The 18,226-nt window shown below is 47.4% G+C and overlaps 1 protein-coding gene across 2 annotated transcripts in view; it reads right to left on the bottom strand.

Moving 5' to 3' along the window:
- SMARCD2 (SWI/SNF related, matrix associated, actin dependent regulator of chromatin, subfamily d, member 2) overlaps nucleotides 1-15,064 on the bottom strand; it is a 42,335-nt gene extending 27,271 nt beyond the window's left edge. The window contains exon 1 of one of the 2 annotated variants that reach the window (XM_015429108.1): nucleotides 14,992-15,064. In XM_015429108.1, coding sequence (XP_015284594.1) covers nucleotides 14,992-15,015 — 24 coding nt within the window. In that variant the 5' untranslated portion in view covers nucleotides 15,016-15,064. Of the gene's footprint in view, nucleotides 1-2,666; nucleotides 2,761-14,991 lie in introns of those variants that run through there. The other variant, XM_015429109.1, reaches the window with a different exon arrangement.
- Nucleotides 15,065-18,226: the final 3,162 nt, after the last annotated feature.

The raw sequence follows: 18,226 nt of genomic DNA, 5'->3' as shown, positions 1-18,226 counted from the left end.
GTGCAAACACACTAGAAACAGAGAAATAAAAAGAGCAGGGAGCTCTGGGAATACCTCCCCCTCCACAAATCATGTGCTCGCTTCTTTTAACACTTATCCTGCTGTGCCAATAAAAGTCACACAGATGATGTTAATGGCTCCTCTCCTCTACTGCAGCCCCATGAGGTCCTCCACTAAGATGGGCTCTGGTCTTTCAGGCATGCGTAATGCCTCTGCTGGTGTCCCCCTAATCTCTCATAGCGAATATAAGAGAAGTCATGTTGGAGAAGGCCAATGGCCCATTCACTCCAACACTCCGTGTCACACAGTGGCCAAAAACCCAGGTGCCTTCAGGAGGTCCACCAGTGGGGCCAGAACTCCAGAAGCCCTCCTACTGTTGCCCCCCAAGCACCAGGAATACAGAGCATCGCTGCCCCAGACACAAGAGGACACAAGAGAAGCCAATGCTGGATCAGGCCAATGGCCCATCCAGTCCAACACTTCATGTCACACAGTGGCCAAAACCCCAGGTGCCTTCAGGAGGTCCACCAGTGGGGCCAGGACTCCCGAAGTCCTCCCACCAAGAATGCAGAGCATCAGTTGCCCCAGACAGAGTGTTCCACCTATACCTTGTGGCTAACAGCCACTTATGGACCCCTGCTCCATGGATATAGCTATGAATATAGGAACACAGAACAGCAGTTCAGGTTTGCTAACTAACATTCAGGAGATTCAGGTTCACTAATTTTGAGCTAACAAAAGCAAAGATTATGCTTCACAGTCGATTCCAAGGGGTTGGGAAGTGGAAGGGAAGGTGCCAGAGACCAGTTCTGCAATTTCAGAAGAGTGCCGTATGTCTTCCCATTAGTTATTTACATTCTGTCTTCCTTCCCAAAGTGGTTACATTGTTCTCCTCTCCTCCAGTTTATCCTCACAACAGCCCTGTGAGGTAGGTTAGGCTGGAAGCATAGAACTGGCCCAAGGTTACCCAGCAAGCTTCCATGGTAGAGCAGGGATTCAAACCTGGGTCTCCTAGATCTTGGTTCAACACTCTATGCACTATACTACATTGGCTCTTTCTGGGCTTCACTAAGCACAGCTCCCTGTCATTTTTGCCACCCTGAAAACAGGAACACGAGTCACAAAACTGACAGATCCGCTCTCCTTGCCTATTACTGAACAGAACTACTCGATTCTCATTATGCCTAGGAGAACTACATAGACTTTAGGATGCCTAGCCGTTCCCGCAGGATGTCCAAAGGAGATGCATGCTCCTGATGTAGCATAAGGGTTAAAGGCATGAGCTGAGGATCAGGGCAGCGGGCTCAGTGAGGGCTGCCCACTGGCTTGGAGGAAAATGTCCTGTGCCTTTAGTACAGGCTTTGCATGGCATGGAAGTCAATCATGCCTCATTAAGCTTCTAGTAAAGGGACAGGACATTTTACCCCAGGCCAGCTGGGAACCCGGTCCTCAGTCTGAAGGTCTCCGCAAGCTCTGAGCTTAGTAGGTGGCTGCTGACAAGCCCTGATCTCTAAGCCTCAGTTCCCAATCTGCAATTTAAGCGTAAGACTGAGTTGCGCACAGAGCACTTAGAAATAATAATACACTAGAATGTTCAAAGACATATCCCCAAACCCTCTGGCCTCAAGGCTTCGGGGAACAGGGACTGACAGTTATACAAAAGGACCACAAAATGCCACCAGCTGTCCTGGCGTGTGACACAAGGCAAGCCACAGGACCACATCAAGGTGCCCATTCCATGCCCCAATTACAGAAGAAAAAGACCAGGAAAAATGTTCACCATCACCCAAGGGACCACAACCTTTATGCCAGGTGTGGCAGTCAAGCCAACCTTACTTCCTAGTCACCGATGAAGTCTCACGCTGCAGCGTCTGCTCCACAGAGGGGCTAAGTAAATGCCCCTGGCTTTTTGTATCTTCTGCCCAGCAAGGCTTTTTAAAAACAAAACAGAGCGGAGCAGAAGGCAGAGAAAGAGCGTGAGTCTGCAGCAACCCTTCCCGCCATCCATGAGATGCAGCCAGGCACTACTGCAAAAGAATGGGTCACCCTCTGCAGCTGGGTAGCTTTTCCTGTGGCAGAGTCTGCTATAAGGTAGCCTTGCTGCTGGCCAGAATCGAATTTCTCATTGCAAAGAAGAAGAGATTGGATTTATACCCCACCCTTCACTACCTGAAGGAGTCTCAGAGTGGCTTACAAACTCCTTTCCCTTCCACTCCCCTCCCCACAACAGACACCCTGTGAGGTAGGCGGGGCTGAGAGAGCTCTGACAAGAAACTGCTCTTTTTCAAGAACAGCTCTGACAGAACTATGGCTCGCCCAAGGTCATCCAGCAGGTGCAAGTGGAGGAGTGGGAAATCAAACCCGGTTCTCCCAGATTAGAGGCTGCACGCTTAACCACTACACTAAACTGGCTCTCTGTAGGTGTGAAACCCTGCCCTTGCTGAAGGTCCACAATTCCTCACCGGAGATCACCCACCTGGTGACCATTTAGGCTGTGAGCCATTTCACCTGGATGGGCCCACTTTTAAAGCCACCATTCTTTTTGCCACGCCAGCCAGCCTTCTCTGGAGTCACCAGCTTGATCCCCCCCACTGCCATGGTTTTCAGGGGCACCCATCCAATGAACGTGGGCACCCTGCTGCTTATGTGCCACACCATATTCTCACCTGACTGCTTCTTACATCTCTGCAGCTTTGGATGGATATCCGGCCTTCCTAAGCAGAAGAGGCTGAAGAAGAGGGAAAGCGCCTACTTCTCAGCCTCCTCCATAAACTCCAGCTAGGACTGCCAGGTAATAAAAGCAGCCTGTGAGATGATTCACAGAGAGGGAAGCAAAAACTGCTCACTCCTACAATTACATTTAGACCAGGCAGCCAAATCTTCTCATTCATGGCTCTAACCGTGGGGGTGCTGAGAACCTTGCCCTGGACCACTTTCCCCTCGATATTCTGGAGTCGGTTCTCCTGGGAACAGGCCTGAGGCTGTTGGACTGATGACAAGACAAAACGGCTTCACTTTTAATCATTCTACGCGTAACGGCACGGACGGGAGAAGCTCCTCCCAGTGCAAAAGCACAACTAGATCAAGGGACGCAGTACCTGCCAAACGTCCTCCCATCTGTGCAGCTATTAAAAGGCACACCCAGGACCGAATCACGCAACCCCCAAACTCCCGCTGGCTGCTGACATGACTGGAGAAATGCATGCTGGAGCCTGCCATTTCCCACGGCTGCCCTTCGCCCAGGTTACCCGTGGAAGGGGCTTGTTTATGAAGTCCTGGAGGGGCCATTGGTGGTTGTGTATGTGCAGGCACACATACGCACACCCGCACCCCTGCCCTCCCAAGCCTGCTTCAGAAGGGCTCGGGCTCCCTTGCCCTCTGGGAATGGAACAAGCTGCGGCTGCCAAGGAGCTGATGGAGCTGCCAAAGCTGCCGAGCCAGCAGGGCAACATTTCAGCCCTCTCCAACAGGCCTGGGCAGCGCTTCCAGCCGGCTGCCGCTCCTACCCAGAGCACAACAGCAGAGAGGTGGGGCAGCACCACACACGAGCTCTCAACCGAGCTCAACCGTCAGAGGACGATCAACAGGGTAGAAGGCAAACCACCCACGAAACAGCAAGGAGGAAGTGGTTTGGCTTATGCTTGCAGAAACATCGGACTAAGGACATGTCACGACTGTGCTGAGACATCTGAAAAAGTGTCAGAAAAGAGAGAATCGGGGTTTGTCCTTATCCAGTGCGGTGAAAAGCTGCTGTAACGCGTAGGAGCAAAAGGGAAACGGTGTGCTTCCTTGCCAAACGCGTCACATGGCCTTTTTCCTTAAGGAGAGGCTGGCCTCCTACCCAACCCCTATCTTTCTGCCTTCCTCTAAAAGTCGTTAGGTAGCACATATCCTTGGGCCAATGTTGACTTTGGCTGAAGAAGGAGATAAGATGCAATTGTCCCCAGCATTCTTCGGAGGAATGAGGCAACCTGTACTCAATTTCGTTTGGCCACAACCAATGCTCCCTCTAAGCTGTGGGGTCTTGTGAGCAAAAATTCTGCTTTGCAAGCTACTGGCATTAAAGTTGTGAGCGAGCCATTTGGCTACTGCGTAAATTAGTTTGCTCTGGAGCCATCCTTCCTGAGCTAAGATAAAAATGTGTGAGCTGGAGCCTAAAAAACTGTGAGCTGGCTCACACTAATTCAGCTTAGAGGGAACACTGACCACAACAATTTATTTAACGATCCCCGTCCAATAGAAAAGAGCAAGTGTCCAGTAGCACCTTAAAGACTAACCAAATTTGTGGCAGGGTGTGAGCTTTTGTGAGTCACTGCTCATTTTGAGCAGTGTCGTAGAAGCCATTGGGTTAGTCTTTAAGGTGCTACTGGACTCTTGCTCTTTTCTACTGCTATGGACAGACTAACACAGCTACCCATCTTGATCAATCCCCCTCCATATCTCTCTTCTTCCATAATAATAATAATAATTATTATTATTATTATCATATGGCCTTATGTGTAGAATAGCCAGGAGATCCTAAGATTGTCTGTCAGCCAGGAATTCTAGCTCTTTTAGCTTTATGCACCACTAGGTGGCAAGCTAGAGTTTTTTAAAGGCAAGAGACATTTCAGAGGTGGTTTGCCATTGCCTGCCCCTGCATCACGACGGTGGTACTCCTTGGAGGTCACCCTTCCAAATACTAGCCAAGGCCGACCCTGCTTAGCTTCTGAGATCTGACGGGATTGGGCTAGCCTGGGCTATCTAGGTCAGGGCTCTTCTTCCATAACCCTACGCATTGCCCACTTTCACGCAACTAATAACAAACTGAAAATTTGCTCTCTGTACCATCAACACACAATTTCATCCAGGTTACTTGTCTCCTGCCATTCCAGTAAACCTAAGTTTCCAAGGCCAATGTACTTTTTTAGAGTACATCCCCCAGTTCTCCATGTTTGAGGAAAGTATGTGGCTATATTCCAGACTTCTGCATTTGAAAGGGGAGGGAGGGGGGATATGTGAAAAGAATCAACGGAGGGTTCTCTCACACAAAAAGGGTGACTTCTCACCTTACATTTTTAGGTGTCCTCAGATATTTTAAGCATGCACTAAAAATAAAAAGTGTGACTGATAAGCTCTGTTTGCAAACAGCTGTATCATATAGATACGATCGCTGTGTGTGTACACAAACCGACAAACTTGGCTTTTTGCCCCCACATGATGTGTAGAATGGCCCTGAGGGTGGGGAGGATGAATGGGCTAGTCAAACTGATTAGTGTGCCTGGCAAGAGCCGAAGAAGAATGCATGCACATGCTCCTTCTCCAGCAGAACATGGCTTAGTTCATTGGCCTGGGTTTCCCACAGGAGTACCTTTCATCCTTGCAGTCTAGAACACATGGGCTGGATCCTACCGATCCTACCTACTAGCAGTGGGGCTTTCTGCTGGTGCAAGTGCTGCTGCTGACAGAAGAAATTTCTGGGATCCAGCCCCAAAAACTGATGTACAGCAAGCTGATGGATGCTTCTGACTTGTGACAGGAGAAGTGACGGGGTTCCAACCCTATTGTTCTGTCTAGATACCCTTGAGAGAGGGCATAAGAGGGGAGGGGGGGAAAGACTCTGCGTGGGTGATTAAACATCTGCTATCTGCTTGTTATTGCTCAAATCCTCACGCTTCTCTCGAGGGGTGGGTTTGGTTACATATTCACCAGCAGCTTATTTTTTTTCCTTCTTACCCCAAGGGGAGCACTCAATTAAGAGAGATCCAGACAGAAGGCAGACTCCATTGCCACCTAGTTTCTCCCAAAGGGTTACAGAACCATCTGCAGTTTAAAACAAAACACCTACTTTCTTTATAGGTGAAGGTTTCCCTTGCTCGAAAGCCAGTCGAATCCGACTCTAGGGATGTGGTGCTCATCTCCGTTTCCAAGCCAAAGACATTTCCATGGTCATGTGGCCAGCATGATTAGACACCAAGGTACACAGAACGCTGTTACCTTCCCTCCAAAGCGGTACTTATTTATCTACTTGCAATTTCTTGCTTTCGAACTGCTAGGTTGGCAGGAGCTGGGACCAGAGACGGGAACTCACTCTGTCATGTGGCACTCGGGTCTCGAACTGCTCAACTATCGACCTTTCGGTCTGCAGTTTAGCCTCTTAACCACTTGAGCCACTGCAGCCCCTTCATACACAGTCCTATTTACAGCAGACCCCTAGGCCTGTCCTCCTGTCTCAGAATACTGCCCGAGTCCCTTCCTGGTCACAAACCCATCAGGGACACAAGTAACCAAAAACTCACCCAGCCCATTCTCCTCCAGTATTAAACAAACACACCCCAATATATATAATCTTAAGCGCATAGCATGAGACGCATGGAGTTGCTGCCGCCTAACAACAGTACTTGCAAATACTGGTCAGAAGCAAAGCAGAGGATAAGGGATCTAGAGGGGGCAAAGGGAAAAAATTACCCCTATATCAGGGACAATGCATATTTTCTGCCCCAAGTAAATCATTGTTCTACTTATAAGGATTGTTAGCACACAATGCTAGAGTTCTTCAGGTTTCAAGGCTCCTCCCCTAGGAGTTACATTTGAGGGGAGAGGGATTATTTATTTATCATATTGGCAAGGGGAGAAGAGAATTAGCCTTGATGCTAGAGTTAAATGTGAGTGTTCATGCATGCACACGGGACGCAAAATTCCAGTTAGCTGCTGTTCTTCCCGCGGAACGACCATAACCCAAGGAGGAAGCACTGTTGAATGGGAGAAGGAAAATAACTGCACAGACAAGATGCTGTAAAGTTCACCTCCATGCTAGAAAGGAGATGGGTGGGGTGGGGGTGGGGTCTAAGGATGGGATTCTCACAAATTAGGACACATCAATCTCCAGTTCTAACATATTTATTACCTATGTTGTCCCCCCCCCACACACACACACAATTGAACCGAAACAGATAACCAGAAACCGAGCTTGTCATTCTTATATATATATATTCTTATATATGTAATTCCATTTCATCGTCTGACGAAGTGTGCATGCACACGGAAGCTCACATCTTGAATAAAAATCTGTTGGTCTTAAAGGTGCCATTGGACTCTAACTCTGTTGTACTGCTTTAGACCAACACGGCTGCCCACCTTGATCTAGCAAGATGAATGGTTTGAGATCAGTCACTGACCAGGGAAATGGAGCTCAGAAACCCAAATAGCAGAGCAAAAAGCACGAAAGTTAATGGAAGGAATCAAGAGAACAAAAATGCATAAGTTTAGAGAAATGGAATTAAAATTTTATACCAAATGGTACAGAACTCCGGCCACTCTAGCAAATATGTTCCCAGGCTTAAGTCCAAATTGTTGGCACTGCAAAAGTGCGAAGGGATGGTATTCCCATATGTGGTGGGAATGCCCAGAGGCTAAAAATTTTTGGAATAAAATACTAAAAGTCATAAATAAGCTTTTTAAGGTGAAACTAAATATAGATTTTGAGCTAATGATGATAGGTACTCTAGGTAGTGAGAAAATAGAGAAAAATAGTCAAGATCTATTGAGAGCAATGATATTAGCTGGGAAAGCAGTAATAGCACTAGGGTGGAAAGATAAAAGTAAATGGACGGAAAAAGCTTGGAATAACTATCTGTTCGATTTTGTCCAGTCAGATATAGCGGCCACGTTGATACAAGACCTAACATGGGAAGATAGGATGAAAAAGATTAAGAAGAAATGGTCGCCCTATCTGCAGTGGATTAAAGAAGAAAAGAAAGAAGACGCCCAGCGGAAGCTACAAGCCTTGTGTTCCTGGCTGGAAGAGAAAGACTAGATGAGGGGGGAAGGGAAGGGGGAGAAAATGTGGAAATTACTTAAACGAACGATGGAATAATATGTAAATCGAATAATCAATAATAATAATAAAAATATAATATGATAAAAAAAAGAGATCAGTCACTGACCTCTCATCACTTTACTGTCCATAAATAACAGCCACTGGGGGGAGAGGAGAAAGTGTGTGGCATTCCCTGTGAGTGAGTATGTGTTAGCCCCCATAGCACAACAAAAAGCCCCCCCCCCAGCCAAAGCTTCTGTTTTGTTCCAGAGTTGTAGCTACCTTATAAATACAAGAAGTTCCGTTGTGAGAGCAATACTAAACAGTCTTGAGATTTAAAAACAACATTTTGTTCAGTTTAATAATACACCTGCTTCAGCAACCGGGGCAGGATTAGCTATTATGGAGTTAATGAATAGAGTGGCCATGGCAGAGCTGTCAGCAATGGAAGGGATCCTTGGCATGAGGACATGGATTCTGCAAGTACATGAGAGTCCCTGTTTTCATCTGTGAAGTGCTGGAGGTGAAGACACCAAGCACAAACTTCACACAAGGTGATTTATCTGCAGCTTCCTTCAGAATACTGTCCCCATAGCAACGATGATCCAGTCCCACAGCAAGTTGATAAAGCTTCATCCCTCCTCCAACGGCAAGCCACACACAACGGTTCTCCTGATAATCACGATCACCCTAAGCATTTGCTCAGTGACTACATGGGTGAGTCAGCATTCAGCTCCCATTGGGGTTATGCAATTAAAGCCACAATTTAGACAAAACCAAGCAGGAATAAAAGAGGATAAGACACTCAGCGTTAGGAGAAGAGCATACAAAAAGTGCTTTCATTAAATATCAGGCTGAGCTTTCACACTTTACAATGTTATCTTACCACCTTTATGTCTACGGAGATCATCAACAAAAATTCTTCCTACAGAACACATACTACCTTCCCTCCTGCACACGAGTCCAGAACCTTGACCACTGCAGCTTTGTCAAAGAAGGGAAAAGGCTTCTAGCCCTCATGATGCAAAAATGCAAGGAATGTCTGCTAAAGATTCCAAGATCCGAGGAGTTTCTCTGCCCTACAATCCCTAAGCCACATACTGTCCTACCATATTACATTTGCTCAAACGCTTCTCCTAACATTCTCTCCCAGTGTCTATATACTACTCAAACATTTTAACGTCTCTCTTAAGCAAAGTTATGAAAATTAGTGACATGAGTGTTACTGATCAATTTGGATATTAACAGCACATAAGGCAAAATCCTTTGCTGGGCGGTTTGCGTCACCTGTGTAAACTTTCAAGTTACACAGAGCTCTTCATCTGACTGAATGGAGCATACTTCAATAAAGGGCTGTGTCCAGTGTTACCTCTAAGCTGAGTTAGTGTGAGCTAGCTCACAGATTTTTAGCCTCCAGCTCACATATTTTTGTCTTAGCTCAGGAAGGATGGCTCCAGAGCAAACTAATTTATGCAGTTAGCCAGATTTCTCGCTCACAACTTTAATGCCAGGAGCTCAGAAAGTAGATTTTTTGCTCACAAGGCTCCATAGCTTAGAGGGAGCATTGGCTGTGTCGCTTGAAAGTCTGCATACTCCCGACACTAACAGAAGGTGGCATAATGAGAGCGTTTGCCCTACCCCTTGGAAATGGATTCTTTGACACCAGTGGCAGCCGCTTTTCTATTTGCTAATTCTTTTGACACGGGTCATATAAACCGTGCCCAAAGACAATCAGAATAGGAGTCCTCTCAGCTCTTTTCCCCTGCCTGAAATGCAAAAGCGCTCCGACAGTACTTCTAAGTCGCAAGCTTGCAAAACATCACCCAGCAGGTTCATGAGGCTGATATTTCCTAAAACAGTTGCTGCTGTACTTGGGCGGCTTCTGCTTCCTGTTTTCTTGTTACAGAAGTGAAGGGACATGCAGAGGCAACGGCCTCCCTTGCTGCCGAAAACTCAAGCCAACACATGGAAGGCAGACCTTAGCTCAGCTTCCTCAGCAGCTGAGCAAAGCCAAAACTTCTCACCCGGGGCATATGCACAAAGCATGCAACTTCCCGAGCAGTAACTTCAGGGGTCACTGACCCAGGATCTTCTCCCTAAACTTCAAAGAAACTAGGTGAAGTTTCTGATTGGATAAGGAAAGTGGTACTGAGGGAAGGGCTTTAGAGAGCTTCTATAACTACATATTTACATTGTATTTTAATCCTCAAAATCCTCTACACTCACCCCCCCTTTAAAAAAACACACCCTGTAAGATAGTCAGAGCCTTATCATTTTGATTTTACAAAAAGGGGAACTGAGAATGCGTGTCCCTCCGGGTCGCACAACGAGACCATGACAGACGTGAGCTTTGAGACAAAATCTAAGCCCAACTGCAGGCCATACTAGACCACACCGGCTTTGCCGATAAAAGGAGGAATGTACACACTAACCACACACCCCTTTTTTATGGGAACACACCAGTAGCTCCCATGTAGGAAAAGACACTATGTTTTAATTTCTCCACTTGTTGGGGGGAGGGACTATTTTTCAACAGAAACGGTCTTTACAACTTTTTGCAATGCTCATGAGCAAACATCTCCCTGCCTAAGATGAGGCAGCAGACTTGAGCATAACCACTTCCAAAAATGGAGGCTGACTGAAATAAGCTACTTTAGGACCAAACTACATGTTAAGTGTTTTTAAAGAACTCGGATTCTCTACAGCCACACAGCAGCTGCAGGGATTGGCTTCTTAAAACACGGTGAAACCGCCTGGGGGGGGGGGAGGCAGGAGCCCTTCCACCCCCAGTGCCAATGTTCTGAGCCCATTTGAGTGATCTCTCTCGCTCTCTTTAAAAAGAAGCCATTCCCCACAGCTGCTTTGTGGCTGCAGGAAACCTGGACCCAACTCTTTGAACTCATGCGTAGTTCAACCCTTACAGCAGGTCTTACACCTTAGACAGAAAGCACTGTGGCCATTAGCATTGAAAGGGTTCATACAGACAGCTGCCTTTGAAAGGTGTTACTTAACCCATCAGGAATAAAAGTCTCTTCCCCTACGCAGCAGACAGTGTATTTTCTTACATTTCTTTCTTTGCCGCTTTTTAGCTCCCTCTCATTTCTGATGCCACTGTCTGGCCTTCTGACTAATGGGTACCATTAATTATTCCAAAAGGAAACATCAGCGTTTCTGTAAAGCACAAAGGGTGCTGGAAACCATACCCTTGCACTCTGGTACAAATTAAATCTAGAGAAACTACCCACTCCTTGGCTCAGTACTCATAAATCACCAAAATGAATTAGGAGCCTGAACAATTTGGGTTCCATCAACCTGAATGAAGCCAAGCGACCAAATACTGGAGCCAGTCAAGCATTTAACAGCCCCTCTAGCCAGTTTTTGCAGTCCCTGGGCAGGCAGAAAAACACCCATAAAAGCCCCTTGTGGATCACAATAATAAACAGTTCAGGAGCCCTATTTAAATCAGTAGGACAGAAACTGCACAGGCTTGATATATCAGAATCCCTGGTTTTCCACAAGCATATATAAAGTTTCCCGTCAACCCATCTGTCCCCACTGCAAAAACACATACTTCAAACATAAAAGAAAGGAGGGAGGAACAAGCGGCTTAAATTTCAGGTTCCTAGCCGCTCGAATACCCCCCCCTTCTCCCCCACCACTGAAAACTAACATAAGGGGCCCACAATCATGTGTAGAAGAGGGATGTTCTGTCTCTTAGACCTTTTGAAGCATTTAATGGAGATGAGGTGAAGGACAAGGCTAGAAAAATATTTCCAGTTTCTACCTGTCGCCAGGATTTATGATACTGAACTTTTCTGAGCCCCGGGGTCCTGAAGGACTCAAGGTGCATGCCTCCTGGCAATTTGTCACGGGTTTGTAGAAAGACCTGCCGCACACGTGGCAAAGGACTGGTTCTTAAGCTATACGCTTGTCGCCCAACATCTGTGAACATAATCAAACTCACAAAAAAACAAAGCGTTTAATTCTGAAAGGCATGCTGTTACCCTACACACACAAAACAGAAGAAAATCAATACAAACACCATTCTGGAATTCTTCGTAGTGTCTGAGATAATTCTCTGTGATATTTCTAGTCCCTCCCTGCTTTTGATATTAGAATGAGAGCAGGAGGATTTTTGTACCCCCCCCCAGACCACCTGCCTCTGTCCTTTTCACAGCTGTATTCCCTCCTATCTCCAGCCTTGCAGAGGAAAGAATTCTTGCATTACACAGAGGTCCAGAAGGAGCATGGGACAATCCGCAAAAACCAGCCTCGGCCTTCACGGCCAGCTTCAACACTGGTGCCTCAACAACAGCAAGAGCCAGCTTTCTCTCCAAGATCCAAGACTCCTACACCATAATGTGACTCCAGGCCCAGAGTTCACACAGTGGACTCTTCTCCCCTGGCGTTCAATCCTAGACAGCCCAACCGGTAGCCAAGAGTTCAATACCCCCTCTGTGGAACTTGGAAATTACCTTACCTCCACTTTTATTTATTTAGATTTCAACTCACAGATTGAGAGTTTTGAGGTCGATAACAACTAACCCAGCGTAATAAATTATTCAATATACAAAATTAAATGAGCATCGGACTAGCTTAACCTGGAAACCCACACAGAGTTTTAAAAAGGACTCTGGAAAGCACTTTTGCTTGGATTTTGGCAAGTCCCCCAGCAGGGAAAGAAAGGAGTTTCACAGCTGCTTCTCTCTCTCTCTCTCTTTGTGCTATATATATATATATCCAACAGCCCTCAAGACATCCACCCAGGAGCACCAAACTTCTTCCTTACCGAGAAAAGCCACCTCCAAGTGGAACCTGCTTCTCATCCAACACCTACCATGATATCATAGAATTATAGAATGTTAGAACTGGAAGGGACCTTGCAGGTCATCTAGTCCAACCCCCTGCACTCTGCAGGAGCATAGCCGAAAGATAGTCCTACAACATACCCAAAAGATGGTCGTCCAGCCTCCGCTTGAAAACGTCCAGCGAAGGAGCATCCACCACCTCCCGAGGCATTCTGTTCCACTGCTCAACCACTCTTACAGTTAGGAAGTTTCTCCTGATATTTAGCCGGTAACGACTGCCTTGTAATTTCCACCCATTAGATCTAGTATCTCTCTACACAACTCACCTGTGCATGTGTGTAAAACATTTCTATCCCAGCTTTCCTCCAACAAGCTCAGTGTGGCGTACACGGTTCTCCCTTGACTATTTTATCCTCCCAACAACCCTATAAGTTAGATGAACCTGAGAAAGAGAGTGCAGGTGATTGGCCTACAGGTTAGCCAGTGACCTTCTTGGGTGAGTGGAAAGTCGACCCCAGGTCTCCTTGTTCTAATCGGACACACTACCACTCCGACCCTCTGCTTCATGGCCCTCTCAGGTACACCCCCCCCCGACGTGGAGTGATCCTTTGTGTCCCCCATAACCCCCAAACATACGATACTGTCATATTCAGCCTTCATTCTCAAGTGTTAAAAGGAATAGTTATCAGTAGTGTTCCCTCTAAACTGAGTTAGTGTGAGTTAGCTCACAGTTTTTTGGCCTGCAGCTCACACATTTTTGTCTTAGCTCAGGAAGGAGGGCTCCAGAGCAAAATAATTTATGCTACAGCCAAATTGCTCGCTCACAACTTTAATGCCAGTAGCTCACAAAGTAGAATTTTTGCACACAGGACTCCACAGCTTAGAGGGAGCATTGGTTATCAGTAATATATACTACTGATAATATATATATATATTTATGTTGCCTGATATAACATAAATGTGTAATATGAATACATATTTATAATGGATAAATACTAGCTATTAATGCAACAAAGTTTGAGTCCAGTGGAACCTTTAAGACCAACAAAGTTTTGTTCAAGGTATAAGCTTTTGTGTGCAAGCACACTTCTTCAGATACAAGAAGTGTGCTCTCTCATGCAGATCTAAACCAACATGGCTACCCACCTGAAACTAGTTATTAATGTTACCCAATAGTCTCACACACACAGTTACTCACACTATATATACTTAAAGACAAATTCAGGTGTTTAGCCGTGTTGGTCTGAAGCAGCAGAACAAAAGTTCAAGTCCAGTGGGCCGCTTTAAGACCAAGAAAGTTTTATTCAAGGTATACTTTGCTGGTCTTAAAATGTGCCACTGGACTCAAACTTTTGTTTTTATACATACTTAAGAGAAGCTATACACACACCAATTTATATGTATATACACACACACATGCATCTAATATAAACGCATGCCCACATCTATCCATCGACACACACCTTATATACCCTATGTGTGGGTATACATACCCAAACTTACATATATCACGAAAGCTCATCCCCTGACATGAATTCTGTTAGTCTTTAAGGTGTTACTGGACTCTTGCTCTTTTCTACTGCTACAGACAGACTGACATGGCCACCCATCTTGATCAACTTATATACAGCATATGCCTATTCATATATATAAACAAGTACTAGACTAGACTAGAAAGCCCAGGTTCGAATCCCCACTCTGCCTTGGAAGCTTGATGGGTGACCTTGGGCCAATCACACAAACTCAGCCTAGTTTAGGGTTGGCAGGTCCCCCCCTCCGGCCAGCGAGAGATGGAGGGGTGGGGTTGCCAAATCCAGGTTGGGAAATTCCTAGAGATTTGGGGACAGAGCCGGGGAAGGACAGGGACCTCAGTGGGGTACAATGCCACAGAGTCCACCCTCCAAAGCGTCCATTTTCTCCAGGGGGCCTGATCTCTGCAGCCTGGAGAGGAGTTGTATCACCTGAGGATACTTAAATACTTAAGATTCAGGTGTGTAACTGTGTTGGTCTGAAGCAGGAGACCAAAGTTCGAGTCCTCCTGGCTTCCCTAGCTCACCTCATAGGGTTGTTGTGGGGGATCCAATGGTGCGGGAGAGGAGAATGTGGTCAGCCACTCTGGGCCCCCACGAGGCACACGAAGTAAATAAAAACCACATTATATACACACACACACAAGGCGCACACACACGCGCAGTCCTCTCTCACACACACAGAGATCTAATTTTACAGCCCCAGACGCGTTACGTGCGCACTCGGCTACCCACACGGGCTTGACCGACCCCTCTCTCGCCCATCCCTCCCTCTGCCCAGGCAGGCATGGCACACACCCGCACACACACACACGTGCCAGCCGCCTTGGGGGCGCCCCTCCTCCCTCGGCCCTACCTGGAACTGCACGGCAGGCCCCATGGGCCGGTACGCGGTGGCCCCGGCCGGGCTGAGCCCTCGCAGCAGCCCCCCGCCCGGCCCGGGGGGCAGCGGGGCGGCCGCCGCCCGCCGCGCCCGGCCATGGAGGGCGTTCGTCCGCGCAGGGGGAGCGGCAGCCGCGGAGGAGCCTCGAGCGCGCCTGACACGGGCGAGGCGAGGCAGGCGGCGGCGCTGACGGAGCGACGAGGCCAGCAGCGGCGGCGGCAACAGCAGCACCTCCCTCAGCGAGCTCCGCCTCCGGCCCGCCCCGATCAACCGCCGAAGCCCGGCCCTGAGGGAGGGACCGGGGACACTCGGGGCAGGGGCCCGGGCCCGGGCCCGGCGGAGGGCTCTGCGCGGCCGCGGCCAGGCGCCTGGGGGACGGGGGGGACGGGGGCGCTCGTAGTCCCGGGGAGAGGCGCAACGGCCGGCGGGCCTCCGTCGGACTCCGCTGTGCGGGTGAATAGTAACACGGCTGGTGCCTCGCCGCGCCTCGAAGGGCCCTACGTGCTCCCTCCGCCTCCAGTTTTAGCTTCACATCGACCCTGTGAGGTAGGCTAGGCGTGTGAGAGAGAGAGAGAGAGAGAGAGATACAGGCGGGGAGCCGTGTTGGTCTGAAGCAGCAGAACGAAGTTCGAGTCCAACGGCGCCTTGAAGCCCAGCGAAGTTTTATTCAAGATATAACCTTGAATTAAAGGGATAAGCTTTCTGATGTCTGAAGAAGCGTGCGTGTACACGAATTAAACTTTGTTGGTCGTAAAGGTGCCCCTAGACTCGAACTTGTTCGTAAGCAGTGGGGTACCGCAGGGATCAGTACTTGGTCCACTGCTTTTTAACTTGTCCATTAATGATTTGGAGATGGGAGTAAGCAGTGAAGTGGCTAAATTTGCGGATGATACCACGTTGTTCAGGGTGGTGAAAACCAGTGAGGATTGTGAGGCACTCCAAAGGGATCTGTCAAGGATGGCCATGGGCATCAACATGGCAAATGGGGTTCAGTGTGGCCAAGTGCAAGGTGATGCACATTGGAGCCAAAAATCCTAAATATAAATACACATTGATGGGGTCTGAACTGGCAGAGACTGATCAAGAGAGAGATCTTGGAGTTGTAGTAGATAACTCACTGAAAATGTCGAGACAGTGTGTGACTGCAATAAAGAAGGCCAATGCTATGCTGGGGATTATTAGGAAGGGTATTGAAAACAGATCAGCCAATATAATAATGCCCCTATATAAATCAATGGTGAGACCTCATTTGGAATACTGTGTGCAATTCTGGTCACCACACCTTAAAAAGGATATTATAGCTTTGGAAAAAGTGCAGAAAAGGGCAACTCAAATGATAAAAGGGTTGGAACACTTTCCCTATGAGGAAAGGTTAAAGCACTTAGGGCTCTTTAGCTTGGAGAAAAGACGACTGAGGGGTGACATGATCGAGGTTTATAAGATTATGCATGGGAAAGAGCAGGTAAAGAAAGAGGTACTTTTCTCCCTTTCTCACAATACAAGAACCCGTGGGCACTCCATGAAATTGCTGAGCGGTCGGGTTAGAACGGATAAAAGGAAGTACTTCTTCACCCAAAGAGTGATTAACACATGGAATTCACTGCCACAGGAAGTGGTGGCGGCTACAAGCATGGACAGCTTCAAAAGGGAATTAGATAAGCATATGGAGCAGAGGTCCATCAAGGGCTTCTAATGTCCTGGCCCCACTGGTGGACCTCCTGATGGCACTGGTATTTCTGGCCACTGTGTGATACAGAGTGTTGGACTGGATGGGCCTTTGGCCTGATCCAACATTGGCGTCTCTTATGTTCTTAAAGTTCACACAAGTCTAGGGTTGCCAGCCTCCAGGTGGGGCCTAGAGAGCCCCAGGAATCTATCACTCACAAGACTCCACAGATTAGAGGGAGCATTAGTTGCCAGCCTCTAAGTGGGTCAAGTAACGAATAAATATGCACTGCAAGAAACTTTTGTAAATTAATGTGTTCTGTTTATAATTCTGGAAACTCCTGTTGGGGTTTGACTTTTAAAATACTGATGCAGAATTGACTGGTAGTTGTTATATTGTATGAACTGTATGTTATTGTAATATCGAATGTACTGAATATATATACCTGATTTTGTTGTTCAGTCGCACAGTCGAGTCCGACTCTTCGCAACCCCATGGACCAGATCACGCCAGGCCCTCCTGTCTTCCGCCGTCCTCTGAAGTTTGCTCAATTTCATGTTCGTTGCATCAATGACACTGTCTAACCATCTCATCCTTTGCCGTCCCCGTCTTCTTTGACCTTCAATCTTTCCCAGCATCAGGGTCTTCTCCAGTGAGTGCTCCCTTCTCATTTGGTGGCCAAAGTATTTGAGCTTCAGTTTCATTATCTGGCCTTCCAGGGAACAGTCAGGGTGGATTTCTTTTAGGATTGACTGATTTGATCTTCTTGCAGTCCAAGGGACTCTCAAGAGTCTTCTCCAGCACCATAGTTCAAAAGAATCTATTCTTCGGCGCTCGGCCTTCCTTATGGTCCAACTCTTGCAGCCAAACATGACTACTGGGAATACCATTGCTTTGACCATGCGGACCTTTGTTGGCAGGGTGATGTCTCTACTTTTTATCATGCTGTTTAGGTTCGCCATTGCTTTCCTCCCAAGGAGCAGGCGTCTTAATTTCATGGCTGCTGTCACAGTCTGCGGTGATCTGGGATCCCAGGAACGTGAAGTCTGTCACTACTTCCACGACTTCCCCTTGTATTTGCCAAGGAGATATACCTGATTAGGATGTTATAAGAATACACAATGCACTTTATAGAATTTTAGTTATAAACAGAACACATTAATTTACAAAAGTTTCTCGCAGTGTATATTTATTCATTACTTGACCTTCCTAACACTGCAGCTCAGGTTCCTACGGCCTCCAAGTGGGGCCTGATATCCCGGAATTACAGCTGCTCTCCAGATGACAGAGATCAGTCCCCCTGGGGACTGCTCTGGTGGATGGACTCTGTGGCATTATCTCCACTTGAGGCCGCTCCCCACAAATCTCCAGGAATTTCCCAACCCAAAGCTGGCAACCCTACCCAAGGCTAAAGGCAACAGGGCATTACATAAGCAGTGCCATCCTATCATGAGTTACTCCTCTCTAAAGCCGTTGATTCCACAGGGTCCTTAGGCTAGAAGGTGCTAAACTGTTTGATTTTCCTGATTTAATTTTGCTAAC

This window comes from Gekko japonicus, unplaced genomic scaffold (genome assembly GCF_001447785.1).
Source record: "Gekko japonicus isolate JY-2015 unplaced genomic scaffold, Gekko_japonicus_V1.1 scaffold1978, whole genome shotgun sequence".
NCBI classification, from domain to species: domain Eukaryota; kingdom Metazoa; phylum Chordata; class Lepidosauria; order Squamata; family Gekkonidae; genus Gekko; species Gekko japonicus.
This window is presented reverse-complemented; position numbering and strand designations above follow the sequence as displayed.